The sequence below is a fragment of the Microcaecilia unicolor genome, chromosome 2, assembly GCF_901765095.1.
Source record: "Microcaecilia unicolor chromosome 2, aMicUni1.1, whole genome shotgun sequence".
Classification (NCBI taxonomy): domain Eukaryota; kingdom Metazoa; phylum Chordata; class Amphibia; order Gymnophiona; family Siphonopidae; genus Microcaecilia; species Microcaecilia unicolor.
In genome coordinates this window covers 394,186,186-394,206,713 of record NC_044032.1, presented here as the reverse complement: position 1 = coordinate 394,206,713, position 20,528 = coordinate 394,186,186, and the positions used below count along the sequence as shown (strand labels likewise).

General features: G+C 43.2%; 1 protein-coding gene across 5 annotated transcripts in view; it reads left to right on the top strand.

The window, feature by feature from the left end:
* WDFY3 (WD repeat and FYVE domain containing 3) overlaps window positions 1-20,528 on the top strand; it is a 655,707-nt gene that overhangs the window by 524,587 nt on the left and 110,592 nt on the right. For all 5 annotated transcript variants that reach the window (XM_030190597.1, XM_030190598.1, XM_030190593.1 and 2 more), the window contains 3 exons: window positions 4,404-4,552; window positions 7,114-7,234; window positions 11,436-11,521. In XM_030190597.1, the coding sequence (XP_030046457.1) occupies window positions 4,404-4,552; window positions 7,114-7,234; window positions 11,436-11,521 (356 nt within the window). The remainder of the gene's footprint in view (window positions 1-4,403; window positions 4,553-7,113; window positions 7,235-11,435; window positions 11,522-20,528) is intronic.

Below are 20,528 nucleotides of genomic sequence, written 5' to 3'. Positions count from 1 at the left end.
TTCTACCTAGCCAAGATATATTCATCTTATCCCACCCCTTCATTCCGCAGCCTAGTCCAGTCTCTAGTTATAAGCCGTTTGATTACTGCAACAGTATCTACGGGGGATGCACAAACATGCTCCTAAAAAAATTGCAAACTGATCAGAATACAGCAGCTTGACTCATTTTCGGCAAATCGAGATTTGAAAGTTCGAGACCATTGCGTAAAAGGTTGCACTGGCTTCCTGTGAAGGACCGCATCACTTTCAAGATCTGAGCATTGGTGCACAAAATCATCTATGGAGAAGCCCCTGCCTACATGGACACTCTTATTAACCTGCCGCCCAGGAACTCCCAAAGGTCAGCTCGCTCGTACCTCGATCTCCACTACCCAGCTTTTAGTGGCCTCAAATATAAGACCATCTATGCTTCCTCTTTCTTTTATCCCAGCACTCAATTGTGGAACGGGCTGCCTCGAGAGGTTAAATTCACTCCGTATCGCCCGACCTTCAAGAAGCGACTCAAGACCTTCCTTTTTGGCAGAGCATATGCTATGAGCCCGTCTGGCGCCACATCCTTCTGATCCACGACTTTCTCAGTGAAAAATTATCACCCCTCCTCTCTCCCTTTCCCTCCTCAGTTATTTCTCTTTCCCTCTTTCTCTCTTGTGACCTTGTATACTGTACTTTGTACTATTGTTTGTTTTAATAACTATTGTACGCCACATTGAGCCTGCCCTTGGACGGGAATATTGTGGGATATAAATGCCATAAATAAATAAATAAATATACTACATTGGCTCCCAATCAAAGAATGCATCACCTTCAAAATCTGCACCATGGTCCACAAAATCATCTACAGAGAAGCCCCGAGTTATATGACAGACTTGATCGACTTACCAATTAGAAATACATCCGAATCAACACGGACTTATCCAAATCTGCACTACCCAAGCTGCAAAGGACTTAAATACAAATCAACTTACGCATCTAGTTTTTCCTACATAAGCACACAACTGTGGAACGCATTACCTAAAGCCTTGAAAACGACGTACGACCACCTAAACTTCCGCAAATCACTAAAAACTAACCTGTTTAAGAAGGCATACCTTAACCCGACTTAAATGCCCAATCTCAGCAACACGACCAAACTAAAGCACGCAATGGACATAACACAACTCTTCCGTTCTATGATTCCCTAATGTGGTTGTACCACATGAACTTTATCTTACCACGACAACACCTTGTATTTGTTCACACCGGAGCCTGCAAAGGCCGTCCGGTACTATGTAAGCCACATTGAGCCTCCTTTTATGCCCCGTACATCGTGCTGTTGCCAGATCAGCTCCACCAAAGGATCTAAGAAGGGTGAGAGGGGAGCATCCCTGCCTCATCTTTCTATGTAACAAAAAAATCTTCCAATACCCCTTGTTTACTCACACCTTTGTCCAGGGATCTGTATACATTGCTCTTATATACCTGATGGAAGTTCCTCCTTATCACCATTTTGAACAGGGTCTGAAATATAACCTCCCAATTAATGCAATTGAATGCTTCTCGGTGTCGATAGCCAGCAGTATCAATTATATCTTGCCCTATTTCACCCTCCAAATTCGGTTTAAGACTATCTAATATTATCAACAACTTAATGGCCAAGCTTCCCTGGCCCCCGTGGATCAAATGCATTATAGACATCTGTAGCCAGTTTGCTCCCCATTTCATTTGGCTGTGGAGTTGTAGTCCAAAGATCAAGAGAGAGAGAGAGCTTCTGTACCCTCACACAGCCAGTTACTCCGAGGGTCACTGCAGTACTCTGTCTCAGTTAAGCAGCCGCAGCTCATTCTCTCTCTCCCTGGAGCAAGCTGCAAACTAAGGTTGCTCTGATGCTAAGGTCAGTCAGGAGGTTGGCTACGATGTGCCATGAATTGGACTTATTTAACAGGAATACACTTTATGCAGGGCTACCCTGTGGTTTGGCAAGATATTGGGTGTATATTGGATATATATTTATCTTTTGAAAATCATGTGGCTCAACTCACTAAGAAATGTTTTTTCACTTTCAAAGGCACCTGGTGTTTTCAGTCCTTGCAATTTAGACCAGTTGTTCAGGCTTTGGTCTTGAGTCAACTCGATTATTGTAATGTACTTTTTGTAGGCTGTTCGCAATTGATCTTGAAAAATATTACAGACCTTAAAGAATGTAGCAGTTCGACTGATTTACTCTGCAAAAAAGTTTGATAAAGGTTACCCTGCTATTGATGAGCACATTGGCTTCCAGTTCAAGTTAGGTTATAGTTTAAAGTCTGCACTATTATATTCAAGACATTACATGGTCTTGCAGCAAGATATGTGTCATCACTCTTAACCTTTCCTTACGATGTTACTATGCGACTGGGAAATAGTTTGGCACTACGTCTGCCTTCTCTTAAAGCTGTTAGATATAAAAGGATGTTTCAGTCTTCATTCTCTTTTACAGGAGTTAGGCTGTATTATTATTAGATTCTCAGCTAGTCTTTTGCGATTTAGAAAGTCTCTAAAAACATGGTTATTTGAGAAGTTTCTGTACTGAGAATTTCTGGTGGTGGATATACAGTGGGGGAAATAAGTATTTGATCCCTTGCTGATTTTGTAAGTTTGCCCACTGACAAAGACATGAGCAGCCCATAATTGAAGGGTAGGTTATTGGTAACAGTGAGAGATAGCACATCACAAATTAAATCCGGAAATCACATTGTGGAAAGTATATGAATTTATTTGCATTCTGCAGAGGGAAATAAGTATTTGATCCCTCTGGCAAACAAGACCTAATACTTGGTGGCAAAACCCTTGTTGGCAAGCACAGCGGTCAGACGTCTTCTGTAGTTGATGATGAGGTTTGCACACATGTCAGGAGGAATTTTGGTCCACTCCTCTTTGCAGATCATCTCTAAATCATTAAGAGTTCTGGGCTGTCGCTTGGCAACTCGCAGCTTCAGCTCCCTCCATAAGTTTTCAATGGGATTAAGGTCTGGTGACTGGCTAGGCCACTCCATGACCCTAATGTGCTTCTTCCTGAGCCACTCCTTTGTTGCCTTGGCTGTATGTTTTGGGTCATTGTCGTGCTGGAAGACCCAGCCACGACCCGTTTTTAAGGCCCTGGCGGAGGGAAGGAGGTTGTCACTCAGAATTGTACGGTACATGGCCCCATCCATTCTCCCATTGATGCGGTGAAGTAGTCCTGTGCCCTTAGCAGAGAAACACCCCCAAAACATAACATTTCCACCTCCATGCTTGACAGTGGGGACGGTGTTCTTTGGGTCATAGGCAGCATTTCTCTTCCTCCAAACACGGCGAGTTGAGTTCATGCCAAAGAGCTCAATTTTGTCTCATCTGACCACAGCACCTTCTCCCAATCACTCTCGGCATCATCCAGGTGTTCACTGGCAAACTTCAGACGGGCCGTCACATGTGCCTTCCGGAGCAGGGGGACCTTGCGGGCACTGCAGGATTGCAATCCGTTATGTCGTAATGTGTTACCAATGGTTTTCGTGGTGACAGTGGTCCCAGCTGCCTTGAGATCATTGACAAGTTCCCCCCTTGTAGTTGTAGGCTGATTTCTAACCTTCCTCATGATCAAGGATACCCCACGAGGTGAGATTTTGCGTGGAGCCCCAGATCTTTGTCGATTGACAGTCATTTTGTACTTCTTCCATTTTCTTACTATGGCACCAACAGTTGTCTCCTTCTCGCCCAGCGTCTTACTGATGGTTTTGTAGCCCATTCCAGCCTTGTGCAGGTGTATGATCTTGTCCCTGACATCCTTAGACAGCTCCTTGCTCTTGGCCATTTTGTAGAGGTTAGAGTCTGACTGATTCACTGAGTCTGTGGACAGGTGTCTTTCATACAGGTGACCATTGCCGACAGCTGTCTGTCATGCAGGTAACGAGTTGATTTGGAGCATCTACCTGGTCTGTAGGGGCCAGATCTCTTACTGGTTGGTGGGGGATCAAATACTTATTTCCCTCTGCAGAATGCAAATAAATTCATATACTTTCCACAATGTGATTTTCCGGATTTAATTTGTGATGTGCTATCTCTCACTGTTACCAATAACCTACCCTTCAATTATGGGCTGCTCATGTCTTTGTCAGTGGGCAAACTTACAAAATCAGCAAGGGATCAAATACTTATTTCCCCCACTGTATATATATATTTTTTTTACTTATAATTATTGGGTTTTGACTGTACTCAGGTATGTCTGGTTCTCTTTGTATTTGTAAACCGTATAGATTCCACAAGGGTATTGCAGTATAAAATTATTATTTAGTTTAGTTTAATGATATGTTTCTACAAAACAATTTAACTTTGTGTTACCCATAGCTCATCGCTTGAGCAGTTAATTTTGACAGACTCTTATGGGTTTGTTCTTGTTGTTTATGTTCTAGATTCAGCACATGTACCGCTGTGCCAGAGTTCAAAGCCTAGACACAAGTGAAGGACTGCTGCTATTTGGGAAAGAACATTTCTACGTGATTGATGGGTTTACAATGACTGCCACCCGAGAGATCCGAGATATCGAGACACTTCCCCCCAAGTGAGTACTACTGTAATAAGGTGGTGTTTGGCACTTTTTAGATACTGAAAAAAGAATGGGTAGGGTATTGGGGTTTTACTTATATACAAATACTATATCTGTCCCTAGTGGGCTCACAGTCTGTTGTTGGGTTTTTTTTACCTGACGTACTTTAAAGATGTTCATCCACAAGAAAATACCTTTCCCAAAAGAAACAAAGCTGTATAACTAGGATATATGATATGAAAACTCAAGTCAGAACACTCAGGAGCAACATCAAGAAACATTTTTTCATAGAAAGGGTGATGATGGAAACAAAAATATTGTGCTTCATTAGTCAGTACTGATGGGCTGATAATCAGAAGCAAACACAGGCACTGGAGGCTATTAGGGCCATACTAGCGCCTGCATTTGCTGCCACCCCATGATCAGAGCTCCCGAGCGTGTGAAACAATGCGCTCATGGGCTCTGACCACAACTATCATGCAGATGCATGCTAAACATATTCCTCCCCAATAATCAGCGAGCATCGCGCCTAACATTGGCATGCTGTCTGTGGCAAACCCTACACCACCTCGGAGCTTGCATTAGGGTTTGCAGACCATTGGGGAGGAATGGTGAGCCCTGTCCAGCATGCATTTGCATGGTAGCAGGCCCCCCCCAATGAAGCCCACCCACCACAGAAGCAGGAACTTTGACCCCCACCCCACGCCAGTAACACAGGGCTGGAGATCTGGTGGATCACCAGCCCCCCTAACCTCCCGTTGCATTCCCCCGAAAAAAGCCCTGGTAGCCCAGTGGGCCGCAAATCAAGCCCCCCCCCCAAACTGGTAGTCTAGTGGCCCTCTCCCCCACCCCCCCCACCCCAATGACCTTTGTTGGATGAGGGAGGTAGTACACTTCCTCCTCTTCCAGCAGCGCCGCCTTGAAAAGCGGCACCCAGCCTTGCCCAGTGCATCCTGGGATGCACTAGGTGGGGCTGGGTGCTGCAATTTTCAAGGCGGCACTGGAAGTGTACTACCTCCCTCCTACAACAAAGTATGGGGGGGGGGGGGGACGGGGAAGAGGGCCACTAGACCACTAGATTGGGGGGCTTGATTTCTGGCCCACTGGGCTACCAGAGCTTTTTTGGGAGGATGCGAGGGAGGGTTAGCGGATTCCAGGCCCCCCATGAACTTGTGTCGGGAAGGGTCGGGGTGGGGTTCAGTGGAGGCACTAGGCCACCAGTGCCTTGCTATTTGGGGTCTGGTGGTCCCATGGACCTCCGGCCCCTGTGTTTGACAGGTCTGGGCTTTTGACAGCCCATACCTGTCAAACAAGTGTGAGATGATTTCACTCAGGCACAGTTCTCCCACACTTTACCCTATGATCAGAGATAATGGTGTGCATAAATTTGCAAGCTATTATCTCTGACCATAGGGGCAGTAAAGCCCCGCGCTGTTCCAGTGCTATTTTTAGAGTGTTATTTGCAGCAGCATGGGGCTTTCGGTCATCTGGGCATGAGTGGAGGAAAGGAGAAACAGGGGTGACATGATAAAGACATTCAAATATTTGAAAGGTAATAATCCGCAAACGAACCTTTTCCGGAGACGGGAATTTCCCCAATGAATATGCATGAGAACAATTTGCATACAGTGGAGGCCAGGGCCGGTCAAACTTGGTAAGCGGGGTAAGCGCCGCAGGGGGGCGCCTGCCTTCAAGGGCGGCGCTGCACCGCCATACCGCTCCGCCCTTGGTGCTTTAAATCTTTAATTTACCTCCGTTCCAGCAGCCGCATCATTTGAAAGCCCTGCCCCGTCTCTAGCCTTCCCTCCCTTCGTGAGTTCGTTCCATAGTCCCGCCTTCTGACGTCATTTCCGAGGGCGGGACTGCAGACGCGGCTGCTGGAACGGAGGTAAATTAAAGATTTAAAGCACCAAGGGCAGCGGGGGATTGGGGCGATTCGGGCGAAGGAGAATTGCTGGACACGGGCAGGGTGGGATAAGAGAAAAAGGAGATGCTGGGGGGGGTGCGCGGGTGCCAACTCATCGTCTGCAGGGGGGCACCAGAGACCCTAGGACCGGCCCTGGTGGAGGCAGTGCATGCAAATAGATCGCATTCATTAGGGAAATCTTTGAAAACCAGACTGGGTTGGCAGCCCTTGAGGACTGAGGTTGCTCATCCCTAATTTAAATAGTAATGAGCTGCTTTATGTGCAGTTGCATGTTTTCCATCTCATTAGTATGAAACCCACAGTGACTTAAATATCACTGCGTTAGTGCAAAAAACCTGTGTCGGTATCCTTCAAGTTACGTTAAGGGGCAAATAACATAGTTCCTAATGAAGCTTGACAACTTCCCTCCTAAATCATGAGTTAACTATTTTTTTTAATGCACGAGTTAAAATAAACCATGTGCTAAATTTTAGTGTGAATTTTTTATTCATGTTTTATTACATGTGTGAGTTTGATACACTTTTTGAGCAATTTACGTTTGAAATGGTATTCTTTATCCCTTAAGCTTTTTTTAAGTTTTCACTTGTTGTCCAAAGTGAAGGAACGTTTTGTAGAATGTCTTTTTAAAATAAACGCTTGCTTTCCACAGTATGCACGAGCCAATCATCCCTAGAGGAGCACGGCAGGGACCAAGTCAGCTCAAGAGGACCTGCAGCATATTTGCATATGAAGATATAAAGGAAGTTCATAAACGGAGATACCTATTACAGGTGATTTGGGCTTTTATTACCAATTAAATATTTTTAAACCTGAATTGTGCCAGCTCAGTGCCTAACTGTTGGTAGTTGGGCGCATAGCTGCTAGTGTTCTCGAACCCGCGTGAGTTAGTGCGAGGCATTCCCGTGACCCACCCATGCCTCTCCCAGATCCACATATCCCTTGCAGTTGTACACTATGGATTTTGTGTGCACCAGGGGCATAACTACCATTGAGCAAGCCTGGCAGCCTGTCTTGCAGTAATCGCAGCGTTGCTATGCAAAGTGGGAGTTCATGTGTTCCTCTACCTGGATGATTGGCTGGTGAAGAGTATGTTGAAGAATGGTGCTCAGGAGTCCATGCAGAGAACTATTCGGGTGTTGGAGCTACTAGAGTTCATTTTAAATTACCCCAAGTCCCATCTCCATCCCGTTCAGCAATATGAATTCATTGTAGCCCTGCTAGACACGTAGCATGCACAGGCTTTTCTCCCTGTGCTGAGAGAAGACACTCTTGTTGCTGTTGCCACTCAAGTCTGAGCCAGCCAGCAGGTCACAACTTGGAATATGTTGAGATTGTTAGGCCACATGGCATCCACTGTCCATTGCACGTTTTCACATGAGATCTACCCAGCGGACCGTAGCTTCCAAGCCTTGGGGGAACCTACTGGATGTTATCCAAATAACACCAGAGATGACTCAGTCTCTCCTTTGATGGACAATTTGGTCCAATTTGACTGTGGGACTTCCATTCCAAATACCTCAGCCATGGAAGGTGCTGATGACGGATGCATCCCACCTGGGGTGGGGGATCATATAGATGGGCTTCAGGAGGCTTGGTCAGCTCAGGAATCAGACCTTCATATCAACCTTCTGGAGCTATGGCCAATCTGGAACTCTCTAAAGGCTTTCAGAAATCGGTTATCCAGCCACATTGTACTCATTCAAACAGACAATCAGGTTGCAATTTAGTACAGCAACAAGCAGTGGGGTACCAGATCATGCACACTTTGTCAGGAGGTCGTCCGGATGTAGCAGTGGGCACTCCTGCATGGGATGCTTCTCAAGGCCACTTATCTGGTGGGCAAATCCAACAGCCTGGCCAACAGCAGGGTCATTCAACCACATGAGTGGTCACTCAACATGGATAGTGCCCGCAAGATCTTCTGTGTGTGGGGCACCACCTCGGTGGACCTGTTTGTCACTCAACTCAGAAAGTCCCTCAGTTCTGTTCCACGCTCCAGGCCCAATGATAGACTAATGTTGAATGCTTTCCTCCTTCACTTGGGGGGACCGTTCTTCTGTATGCATATCCTCCCATCCCTCTGGTGGGGAAGGTTTTGCTGAAACTGAAGCAAGATCAAGGAACCGTGGAGTTATTCTTAGAAGAACTGTGGAGGACAGAGTGTTTTCTGACCCTCATCACGCAGCATGAAGGATCTCTTCTGCATCCCAACCTTCAGTCTCAGGCCCTCACAGCCCGGTTGTTAAAAGCTTAGAATTTGCTTCCGTGCATCTTCCTGAAGGTATCTTCTGAGTCTTGCTGGCTTCCAGGAAAGATTCCACAAAGAGGTGTTACTCTTTCAAATGGAGGAGATTTTCCGTTTGGTGTTAGGGAAAGGCCCTAGATCCCCTTTCATGCCGTACACAGATTCTACTTGAATATCTTCTACACCTTTCTGAGTCTGGTCTCAGAACCTTAATTCAATTAGTGCTTACCATCACTGTGTAGAGGGTAAGCCCATCTCTGGACAGCCTCTAGTTTACTTCATGAGTGATTTGCTTTTGGCAAAGCCCTCTATGAGACCTCCGCTAGTGTCATGAGACCTCAGTGTCATCCTCACCCAGATGAAAGCTCCTTTTAAGCCACTTGAATCCTGTCATCTGAAGTACTTGACCTGGAAGGTCCTGTTTTTGGTGGCTCTATTTAAGCTCTGTTACTTCAGCTCGCAGGATCAGTGAGCTTCAGGCCCTAGTAGCAGATCCACCTTACACAAACATTTATCATACTACTACTACTTATTTCTGTAGCACAACTAAACTTACGCTGCACTGTACACTTAAGCATGTAAGAGTCCCTACTCGAGAGAGCTTACAATCTAATCAGGACAGACAAGCAGCACAAATAAGGTATAAGGGAATTATTTAAGGTGGGAATGATAAAACATACATGGGTACTGAACAAGTAAATAGGGGTTAGGAGTTAAAAGCAGCCTCAAAAAGGTGGGCTTTTAGCCTAGATTTGAAGATAGCCAGAGCTTAACATACTGACTCAGGAAGTCTATTCCAGGCATATGGTGCAGCATGATAAAAGGAACCAAGTCTAAAGTTGGCATTGTAGGAGAAGGGTACAGATAAGAGAGATTTACCTGAAGAACAGAGTTCCTGGGGGGGGGGGGGGGGGGTAGGGAAAGAAGAGTGGAGAGCTACTGAGGAGTTGCAAAGTGAATGCGCTTGTAAGTCAGTAAGGAGTTTATGTGGAAATGGATAGGGAGCCAATGAAGTGACTTGAAGAGAGGGCTAATATGAGCATAGCAACACTGGTGGAATATAAGTTGTGCAGCAGAATTTTGAACAGATTGAAGGGGTGAGAGATGGCTTAGTAGGAGAACTGTGAGAAGCAAGTTGCAGTAGTAAAAACAAGAGGTGATAAGAGCAGGTCTCTGCACACACCCTGCCTAAGATTGTGTCAGAGTTCCATGTGAATCAGTTGATCATTCTTCCAACATTCCTTCCAAAAGCACAATGCACACCTTGGACTGCAAGTGAGCATTGGCCTTTTACTTGGAGTGGACTGGGCCCTACAAACTGTCCACCCAGCTTCTCATTTCTTTTGATCCCAACAAGATGGGGATTGCCATCAGTAAATATGCAATTTCCAATTGGCTGGCAGATTGCATTTCATTCACTTATCCATAGGCTGGGCTAACTCTTATCCCACTTGTCCATTGAAGAAATTTGCAAGGCTGCAATGTGGTCTTCAGTCCACACATTTACATCTCATTACTGCTTTGAGCAGGATACCTGACACACTAATCTGTTTGGACAGACAGTTCTGCAGAATTTATTTGGGTTCTGAATCCAACTCCACCCCCTCGGCCCGTTCTGTTTCATGCTGCACTTTCACCTAGTTGTATATAGTTTCAGGTTAATTACTATTTTGTCCTCGCCATTGCAAGGCCCAATTGGCCTGTAGTCATTTTCGTTGAGTCTGGTAGCTAGGGATTCCCACGTGTGAGAATAATGGCCTGCTTGTCCTTGGAGAAAGCGAGGATACTTACCTGTAGCAGGTGTTCTAGGAGGATAGCAGGCCATTAATTCTCACATACTCTCCCACCTCACCTTGGAGTTGTCTTCTTTTTGTAGTATGCTATAATGTTGTACTGATGGTCCCATGCTCTCGTGTGCTCTTAAAGTTCTAGTAGCTTATTTAAGCTTTGCTAGGGTACAGTGTGGATGACGTCACCCACATGTGAGAATATGTGACAATGAATGGTCTGCTGTCCTCGGAGAATACCTGCTACAGGTAAGTATCTTCATTTTATAAAATTACCCACATTGCAGGAAGTGAATTCTGCATGATTTAGAAAAATGATTGTACAGTTGTTTCTGCCTATTCTGAGAGCAATTTTCTAAGTCATTTGCGCTTTTAAATTATCTGAAAATCTCTCCTTTATTGTTTCAACATGTTTGTATTATAGAACAACAGGCAAAAGGAAAAGGTGGGTGATGGAACCCGTTGTCCATCACCCACCTTTTCCTTTTGCCTGTGTATCCTCGTGGGATCATAGAGTTTTCCGCTCCTTCAGATTTCTGTTTGTATTGTACAACAACAGACATACTTTCAGCAGCATGTAGAGGTGTTCCTGGGGATGTGTTTAGATGAGAAGATGAAAAAGCATGCATGTAGATTGCATTTTCAAATCTATTCAGACATTACCTGCACAAAAAAAGAGGTTCTGAAATTCATGAGTACATTATGCCCATGCCAAGTTTCAAAGCAAAACTGCCCATATTCTTTCGTTAGAAAATTGTCCATAGGTAAAAATTCTCCTGGCATTTGTGCTAGTGCGAAGAATTTGAAAATTCAAACCTCTCTGCCTAGGGAATGATCTTTGATAAGCCAGGAATAAATTTTCGAGGATGTTTCCTATGTATACTTTTTGTTGGGTTGTACTTTATCAGTTTTTAATGGCAATCTGTCTTATGTTCTTAGCCAATTGCTGTTGAAGTTTTCTCTGGAGATGGACGGAATTACCTTCTGGCATTTCAGAAAGGAGTTAGGAATAAAGTCTACCAAAGGTATGGAAAGTTCATTTCACCTTTTCTATTATGACTCTAGACAGCCTCCTTCTCTTTATGCAAAAACATGATTTTTGCTGGGCTATGACAAGCCAACAAGAAAACAAAGATAAAATTTCTTAATGTGAAAGGGTGTTAAGAAATCTAGCACTCTCGATTTATCAGTGTCATATAACATTTCCTCAGGCCGCAGTGCATCATGCAGTTCTAATGATGAGCTTTACGCAGGCTTCATCACAGGCTGCCCTAAATCCATCAAAATCTCAACATGCAGCTAACAGGAACAGATATTCAGCTAGGAGACTAGATAAAAAATATTTTTGCTCTATTAATAGCACACGTTTTTCTTTATCACAATTCACTAGCACATGTCAGAGCATGTATTATCAAATGGGGAAAGCAATCTTTGCAGCCCCTGTGCTTGTACAGTATGTGAACAGTCACATATCTGTGTGGGTTTTTTTTTTTTGTTTTGTATCTTGGTGGCCTCTGTGTGTGTCTATTTTGTTTGATTTGTGTGTTGTGTGTGTGGGGGGGGGGGGGGGGGGGATGATCTTTATGGGTGTGTGTCTATATCTGCGTTGGCTTTCTCTGTGCCCAATGATCAAAATTCCAGCACTACATGGAACAGCGCCAGAGTTTACCACAACAGCAGCGCCCTAAATTGACTCCCTCATGATCAAAGCAAATAGTACGCAAATGATATGCATGCTATTAGCTTCCATCTTAAGGGAGCAAAGTGGGAGGAAGGCATCTGGCACATGCGTTCAAAAGTTGTGCATTAAGCACATCTTTTGAACGCATGCCCAGGATGCAGGCTGTCAGCCCCCCCCCTCCAATTGGTAAGGTCCGATGGACTCTCGTACCCTCACACACAAATACAGTAAATACCCTGGTGGTCCAGTGGGACCCCGTCCTCCTGCCCCTCACTCTTCCCAGCTGATGAGGGTTCAGTGGAGGAGAAACTTCCCTTACACATGAAAAGCCCTGCCCAGTGCAATGCCATTTTGAAGTGCCTTACTAGTTGGGGAGGTGGGGGGGGGGGGGGTCCCAGGCTGCCTGGCATGAGTAGGGAGTGAGGGAGTAAGAAGGAGAACGAGCCTTAATGCCGAAAACACTATAATGTCTTTGTATCGCTCCATGGTGTGTCTGCACCTTGAGTATTGCGTTCAGTTCTGGTCGCTGTATCTCAAAATAAGATATAGCAAAATTAGAAAAGGTTCAGAGAAGAGTGACCAAAATGATAAAGGGGATGGAACTCTTCTCGTATGAGGAAAGGCTAAAGAGGTTAGGGCTTTTCAGCTTGGAAAAGAGACATATGAAGGGAGATATGATTGAGGTATACAAAATTCTGAGTGGTGTAGAATGAGTAGAAGTAAATCGATTTTTTGCACGTTCCAAAAGTACAAAGACTAGAGGACACTCGAAGTTGCATGGAAATACTTTTAAAACAAATAGGAGGAAATATTTTTTCACTCAACGAATAGTTAAGCTTTGGAACTCTTTGCCGGAGGATGTGGTAACAGCGGTTAGCATATCTGGGTTTAAAAAAGGTTTGGACAAATTCCTGGAGGAAAGGTCTATAGTCTGCTTTTGAGGCAGACATGGGAAGCAACTTGTTGCCCTGGGATTTGTAATATGGAGTGCTGCCACGATTTGGGTTTCTGCCAGGTACTTGTGACCTGGCTTGGCCACTGTTTGGAAAACAAGATACTGTGCTAGATGGACCATTGGTCTGACCCAGTATGGCTACTCTTATGTTCTTATGACCTCGAGGATGCTTATACACACATCCCCATTCACCATTGGAAGCACCTATGTATCACCTTTCAAAAGGTCCACTTTCAATATAAAGTCCTACCTCAGCACCTAGAGTCTTAATAAAGTGCTTTGCTGTGGTAACAGCTTATCTAAGGAAGAAAGAAACCTTTGCATTTCTATACTTAAATGATTGGCTCATCTCTGCACAATCCAAACAGGATTTACTGGACTCTCTACATTCCACTGTGACTACACTTGAATATCTAGGATTTATGCTGAATCTGGAAAAATCAACCTTAACCCCAACTCAATCCATCCAATTTATTGGAGCACTTCTAGATACTATCCAAACTTGAGCCTTCCTACCACAAAATCTTTACAATAAAATACATCTAATTTCTCATCTGATGTCACTGCAACAATGTTCAGCCAAGACACTCCTAAAATTACTAGGTCACATGTCAGCCACTACAGCAGTTCTCTATTGCAAAATTTCAGATGTGTCATATCCCAATGGGACTTAAAAGTTCAGTAGGACAAATATTGTCAGCCTCTCAACCACAAGATTGTACTCACCCAGCAGTTCAAGAAAAGCCTTCGCTGGTGGTTGAATCTGAACAACTTGATCAGAGGTGCTCCTTTCAGATCGTCAACATCAGACCTAGTTTTGATCACAGATATTTCCTCCAAGGGCTTACGAACACATCTCCTTCATTATCATACTCTGGATCAGTGGTCCCACTTAGAAAGTACACTTCACATAAACATTCTCAAACTTCGAGCAGTCTACCATGCAACAACAACTTTCAAACACCTGATTGTGGGAAAAGCTTTACTGGTATGCAAGGACAATCAAGTCTCAATGTTTTTTTTCTAATCAAACAGGGAGGAATAGGATCCCTTTCCCTTTGCCAAGAAGCACACCATATATGGACCACAGTGCTTCAAATAGACTCCTTTCTTGAAGCCACTTATTTACCAGGATTTCACAATACACTGACAGACAATCTCAGCAGAATTCTATTACCCTATACATGGACCCTCTCCACTTCGATAACACAACAAAGTTTTTAGAAGTGGGGAAACCCTGATCTATTTACCAGAATTCCTTCCTTAAACAGTGTTTCCACGGACTCGTTCACCCTAACTTGGACCAGACATCTTCTCTGCAAGTTCTGTCCAACTCCACTCCTCTCAAAGGTCATCCAAAAAATAATACAAGATACAGCAGGCATATTGATAACTCCAGACTAGCCAGGACAACCTTGGAACCCTTGGCTTTTGTCTCTGGATGTAGACCATCCTCTCCATCTGGGATCAGATCCCACCCTGCTCACTCAGCAGAAGGGTTGCCTACCACATCCTAACATCAAAGCTCAAGCTCTCATAGCTTGGAGGCTCAAGGGCCCACCACGTACTCCCTCCCCATAGTGATTCAACACATCCTGAAGGCAGCAAACAAGCCGTCCACTTAGAAATTCTATTATCTTAAATGGAAGGGGTTTAAAATATGGTGTTCATCACATAGTTACAATTCTGTCTAGTGTTCTACAATACCTCCTGCACCTTTCCCAGTCTGAACTTAAACCATTCACGGTTAAAATACTCCTGGTGGCAATAACCTCTTTTCATATGGACATACAGGGAAAATCTTGCTACGCTATTTCCTAAAAGTACTGGTTCATCTTTATATACCCATTCAGTCCCCAACTCCATCATGAGACCTCTACTTCATTTTCTCACAATTGCTGTTACTTCCGTATGAACCACTTTTCTTCTGCATAACTCTGCATTCCTTAAATCAATTACTTCTGCATGCAGAGTTAAAGAAATCCAAGTCCTGGTACATTATCCCCCATACACACACTTTTTTTCCCACCTAAGTGGTATGGTATCATCCTTTCATATCAATCAAGGCATAGTGCTTCCTGTATTTTTTCCAAAACCACTTTCACACCCTGGAGATACAACTCTATATATGCTAGGCTGCAGATGAGCTCTCTTCTTCTACCTGGACCGAACAAAACACCACAGAAAATCTTCAAAACTTTTTATTTCCTTTCACTCCCACACTATATGTTCTCCTATTTCAAAGAACACTTTATTATCATGGCTAGGAGACTGTGAGGCATATTTTCAAAGCACTTAGCCTTCCAAAGTTCCATAGAAACCTATGGAACTTTGGAAGGCTAAGTGGTTTGAAAATATGCCTCTGTATATCTTTGTGTTATCACCAAGCACCTAATTCCCCTTCAAAAATTGGAGCACATACTCTACATGCCATGGCCACTTCAATTGCTCATCTTTGAAGAGTTCCTCTACTTGACATTTGCGAGGCTGTGATGTAATGCATACCACATACTCTTACTAAATACTACTGCATTGATACTGCCACCATGAATGATGCAAGATTTAGACAAGTTATTCTTAAGAATTTGTTCGCATAGACTGACTTCCTTCAATGATTTTTTTTTCTTTATGGGTTGCTCTGACTTATTGATTCACCTTATAGCAACGCTCTGCTAGGAAGTCACCAAGTGTGTCTGCATTATTTTGTGGACACAGAGAAAGGAAAGTTGCTTACCTAGATATAGTCATAGTAGGTGATGGCAGATAAAGACCTGTACAGTCCATCCAGTCTGCCCACAAGATAAACTCATATGTGCTGCTTTATATGTATACCTGATCTTGATTTATCCTTGCCATTTTTGGGGCATAGACCGTAGAAGTCTGCCCAATGCTTGTCCCACCCCCCAACCACCGGTGCTGCCACACAATCTTCACTAAGCTTCTGGGGATCCATTCCTTCTGAACAGTATTATTTTAATACTTTAAAATAAGTATATACTTAAAGGTTTTTACTGCACAGGTTTTTATATCTAGATCAAGGACATCGGCACAGACTTTTATATCTAGATCAGACACATCGGTAGCTTTCTGCCGACTTGACGTCACTTAAATTTAGTTTACTGTCACTGCCATCATATGGACTCTAGTCAGGACCTTTTTTTTTGTTTTGTTTTTTTAAAGCATAGACGGCGTTCTTTTTAAGTATAGACTTGTTTTTTCTTATCACATGTGTGATGTATATTTTTTTAAATATTAGTAGCCCTTGTCTCTATACTGACAATTCTCAGTCTATTTGCTGTAACATCTGATACGTGTAGAATACCCAACCTGAACCAATCAAACCAGAATATCTGGGACATATTAATAACCACATGAGGGTTACACCATAAGGGAGCATGAATAGATTGTAGAATAGGATGTGGTTGTAAAGTATCCAAATGTCTAATACAGTAGCTAATAATATGGCATGTATGACATTACAGTCAGTATAGAATTTAAAACCATGGATCCTATTCTAGATTTCAAGGGTATAGGACAAGATAACTGTTTTTCTAGTGGCAACCAAACTGGTGGAGATTGATTTGTATCATCACATACCCACCATGCAGCAGCAGCTCTCAGTACAAAGGCTTGATTATATAATTCAAAAACAGGGACTCGAAACCCACCCTTAGATTTATTTGCTTTGAGATTTCTAAGCATTCTACTAGGGGTTTCCCATTCCAAAGAAAAACAGAAAGTAGTTTGTCAATTTTTTTTAAAGAAGGACTTGGGGAATTGTACTGGCAACATACTGAGAAGATACAATACTACGGGGGATATCATCATCTTAATAGATTTTAATCTATCCTACCATGACAGAAACAAAGGATTCCATTTTTGATAGGAACATTTCAAAAGATATAAGGCTTCTTGACATATTAGTCGGCAAAGTTTCTTGTAATGTGGATTTAAAGGTGAGACCTGGAGGAGTAGCCTAGTGGTCAGTGCAGCAGACTTTGATCCTGGAGAACTGGGTTTGATTCCCACTGCAGCTCCTTGTGACTCTGGGTAAGTCACTGAATCCTCCACTGCCCCAGGTACAAATAAGTAGTAGTATATACTGTGTAAACCGCTTGAATGAAGTTGCAAAAAACACAGAAAGGCAGTATATCAGGTCCTATTCCCAACACCAACAAAGCAAATTAGAAATAAAATTTTCAGAGACACAGTGAGTGTTTAGGGGAAATATTTCTGTCTTAGTTCAATTAATGGTATAACCAGATAAAACCGAAGCATTCACAGGGGTGGAAGAAAATAGAGCATCAAGATGATATTATCTTGTAAATCAAATTGCTTTTTTTCAACCGATCTGTACAGATGAACTCAACACAGACTGTGTTTTGGCTTATCAGCTTTCATCAGGACTCAATTGCTGAGATTCCCCTGAATACAAATCTAAAAAAAGCTAACAACCAGTATTCTGTTGCCAAATAACTTTCCTGAAAAATGCCAGCATTACCGCTAACCAAGGATAACTAGATAAAATGCCAAGTTTTCAGTTAACTGGAATACGGCTGGAACAGTGGTTATTGGAGAAGAAACATGCAATAGAACATCAGCATATGCACTTAATTTAATCTGAGTTAGGGCAATAGTAATACCTTGAATATCAGGAGAAGACCTGATAGCAATAAATAATGGTTCAAAAGCAATAATAAAGAGTGAAGAGGATAAGGGACAATCTTGATGGGTACCACGGGTTGGGTTTATTATGAGACGACTAGCCTCTGATAATACCAGGATTTTCTCACATTCTCAATCATGCTAACTCTGTGACTGATCCTGTTTTTGTCATATCCATGGATGCTGAAAAACATTTGACTGTAGAGTGGAAATTTCTTTTTTCTGTGATGAAATGGTTTAATTTAGGAAACTATTTTATTAATTTGTTTAAAATATTGTACTCTAAACCTACGACTCATATGTGCCTTTCTACATCTTCATAATACTCATTAATTTGAACCAAAAGGAAAAGAGAGAAAATTGCATAGCAGGTATTGTTCACCAAAAATCACAATAGCAGTTTATCTTTTTCATTTCAATTTTAAGGTCTATGGAAGGGACTTCTTTTTGTTGTATGTTATATGCTGTAAAGTGATCTGGATTAGGATGCTTTGTATATGCCATAATAAGAAAAAGGTATACTTGAAATATGGCCCATTCCCATCCACTGGGTCCTCTGTTCATCAGTGTAAAAGTTCAAAATGTGCAAAGATAGCGAGGTTTAAAATACAATATGTTATGTGATTGACTGCTAATTACCCTGATACACCGTTCGTTAGAAGGATCACCGTGAATGACTCAGACTTTTTCTACAGCTCAAACCATAGGTCCATGTGCTCCTCAACGAGAGGGGTGTCACTCTGATCCACGACCGGTCCTGACATTGCTATAAGAGCTGCTTGACCTGTGCAAAAATCGGTAGCCCCTTTTACGCCCCTCACCTGGAACACTACACATAGCAGCACCTGGGCTGTACTGGGTCGCTAGTGAAGAGCTGTCCACACAACTTGGAAGGAACCAGTCCATATTGGAGTGGCCTAGTGGTTAGGGTGGTGGACTTTGGTCCTGAAGAACTGAGTTCAATTCCCACTTCAGGCACAGGCATCTCCTTGTGACTCTGGGCAAGTCACTTAACCCTCCATTGCCCCATGTAAGCAGCATTGAGCCTGCCATGAGTGGGAAAGCGCGGGGTACAAATGTAACAAAAATAAAAAATATGGAAACTGACTACTCACCTCCAAACAGTGAAAGCTCCTAATGCACTACCGCCACCTCCCCATTGCTCACAGAGACCTGGCTACGCACTTGGGATGACCCCATACTAAATGATTTATGCCCCCCTGGCTACAAGATACTACATATGACACTGACCTCAAAAAGAGGAGGAGGCCTAGCAGTTGTCTGTAAGGCATTCCTAAAAGTTGCAATGATATCATATCTTTGCAACCCATCGCTAGAAATCCTAGCATTTACTATGTGATCCTACCTTCAAGGAGACACACTGCTGCCCATTATTCTACAGACCACCCAGCAGCTGGGCTAAAGCCAGAGATGATTTCACAGAATTAATTTCCAACATATGTACTATCCACCCCAATGTACTGCTTGTAGGTGATATAAATGTTCACCTAGACAATCAAGATGACCCACATACCCATGAAATCCTCAACTTTATAACATCCTGGGACTTCCCCAAACCAGTCATGACCTCAACCCACTGCAAGGGCCACCTACTAGATCTTTTCACGCACAAATCATCGTTGCACAGAAATATATACACATCAGACATCACCTGTACCTTGGTCACACCACAATAAACTCACCTGCACCCTAAACTGGAAAGAAGTGACACCTAGTAAAAAAACCGAAAACACAGCCACCAAGATTCCCACAAGAGGTAAGAGAAAAGTTGATGACTTCTGGGAAAAGACCTCAACTTGCCCAACTCTGGAACCCAGAAAGGCAAACTTCCTCATAAACTGGGACCTCCGGAGCCAGGCCATACTAGATGAAATCCGCCCCTGTACATCTAAAAAACAAATGTAACCAATGTGGAAACTCAAACGCATGAAACCATTTTTCCCAAGGGAAACATTTCGCAACCTGATACAATCAATGGTACTAAGCCATGTAGACTACTGCAGCTGAATTTATGCGGGATGTAAAGAACAAATTATAAAAGAAACTTCAGACCGCTCAAAACATGGCAGCCAGGCTTATATTTGGAAAAACGCGATTCAAAAGAGCCAAACCCCTCAGAGAAACATTGCACTGGCTCCCAGTCAAAGAATGCTTTCAAAATCTGCACCCTGGTCCATAAAATTATCTACAGCGAAGCCCCAGGATACATGACAGACCTCATAGACCTACCAACCAGAAACACAACAGGATCAACACGAACATACTTAAATCTCCACTACCCAAGCTGCAAAGGACTCAAATACAAATCAACCTATGCATCTAGCTTTTTCTACATAAGTACACAACTATGGAATGCATTACCAAAAGCCGTGAAAACAATTTATGATCACCTAAACTTCCGGAAATCATTAAAAACTAACCTGTTCAAAAAGGCATACCCTACCAACCCAACTTCAATGACTGTACCCTGCAACACAACGAAACCAAAGCTCGTAATGGACATATAATAACTCTTCCTCTCTACGATTCTCTTCCTCTCTATGATTCCCTAATGTGTCTGTACACACGAACCTTATTCTACCACAACATTACTGTATTTGTTCATACCGGAATTGGCGAACGCCTTTACGGTACTATATAAGCCACATTGAGCCTGCAAATAGGTGGGAAAATGAGGGATACAAATGTAACAAATAAATAAGCCACCGCT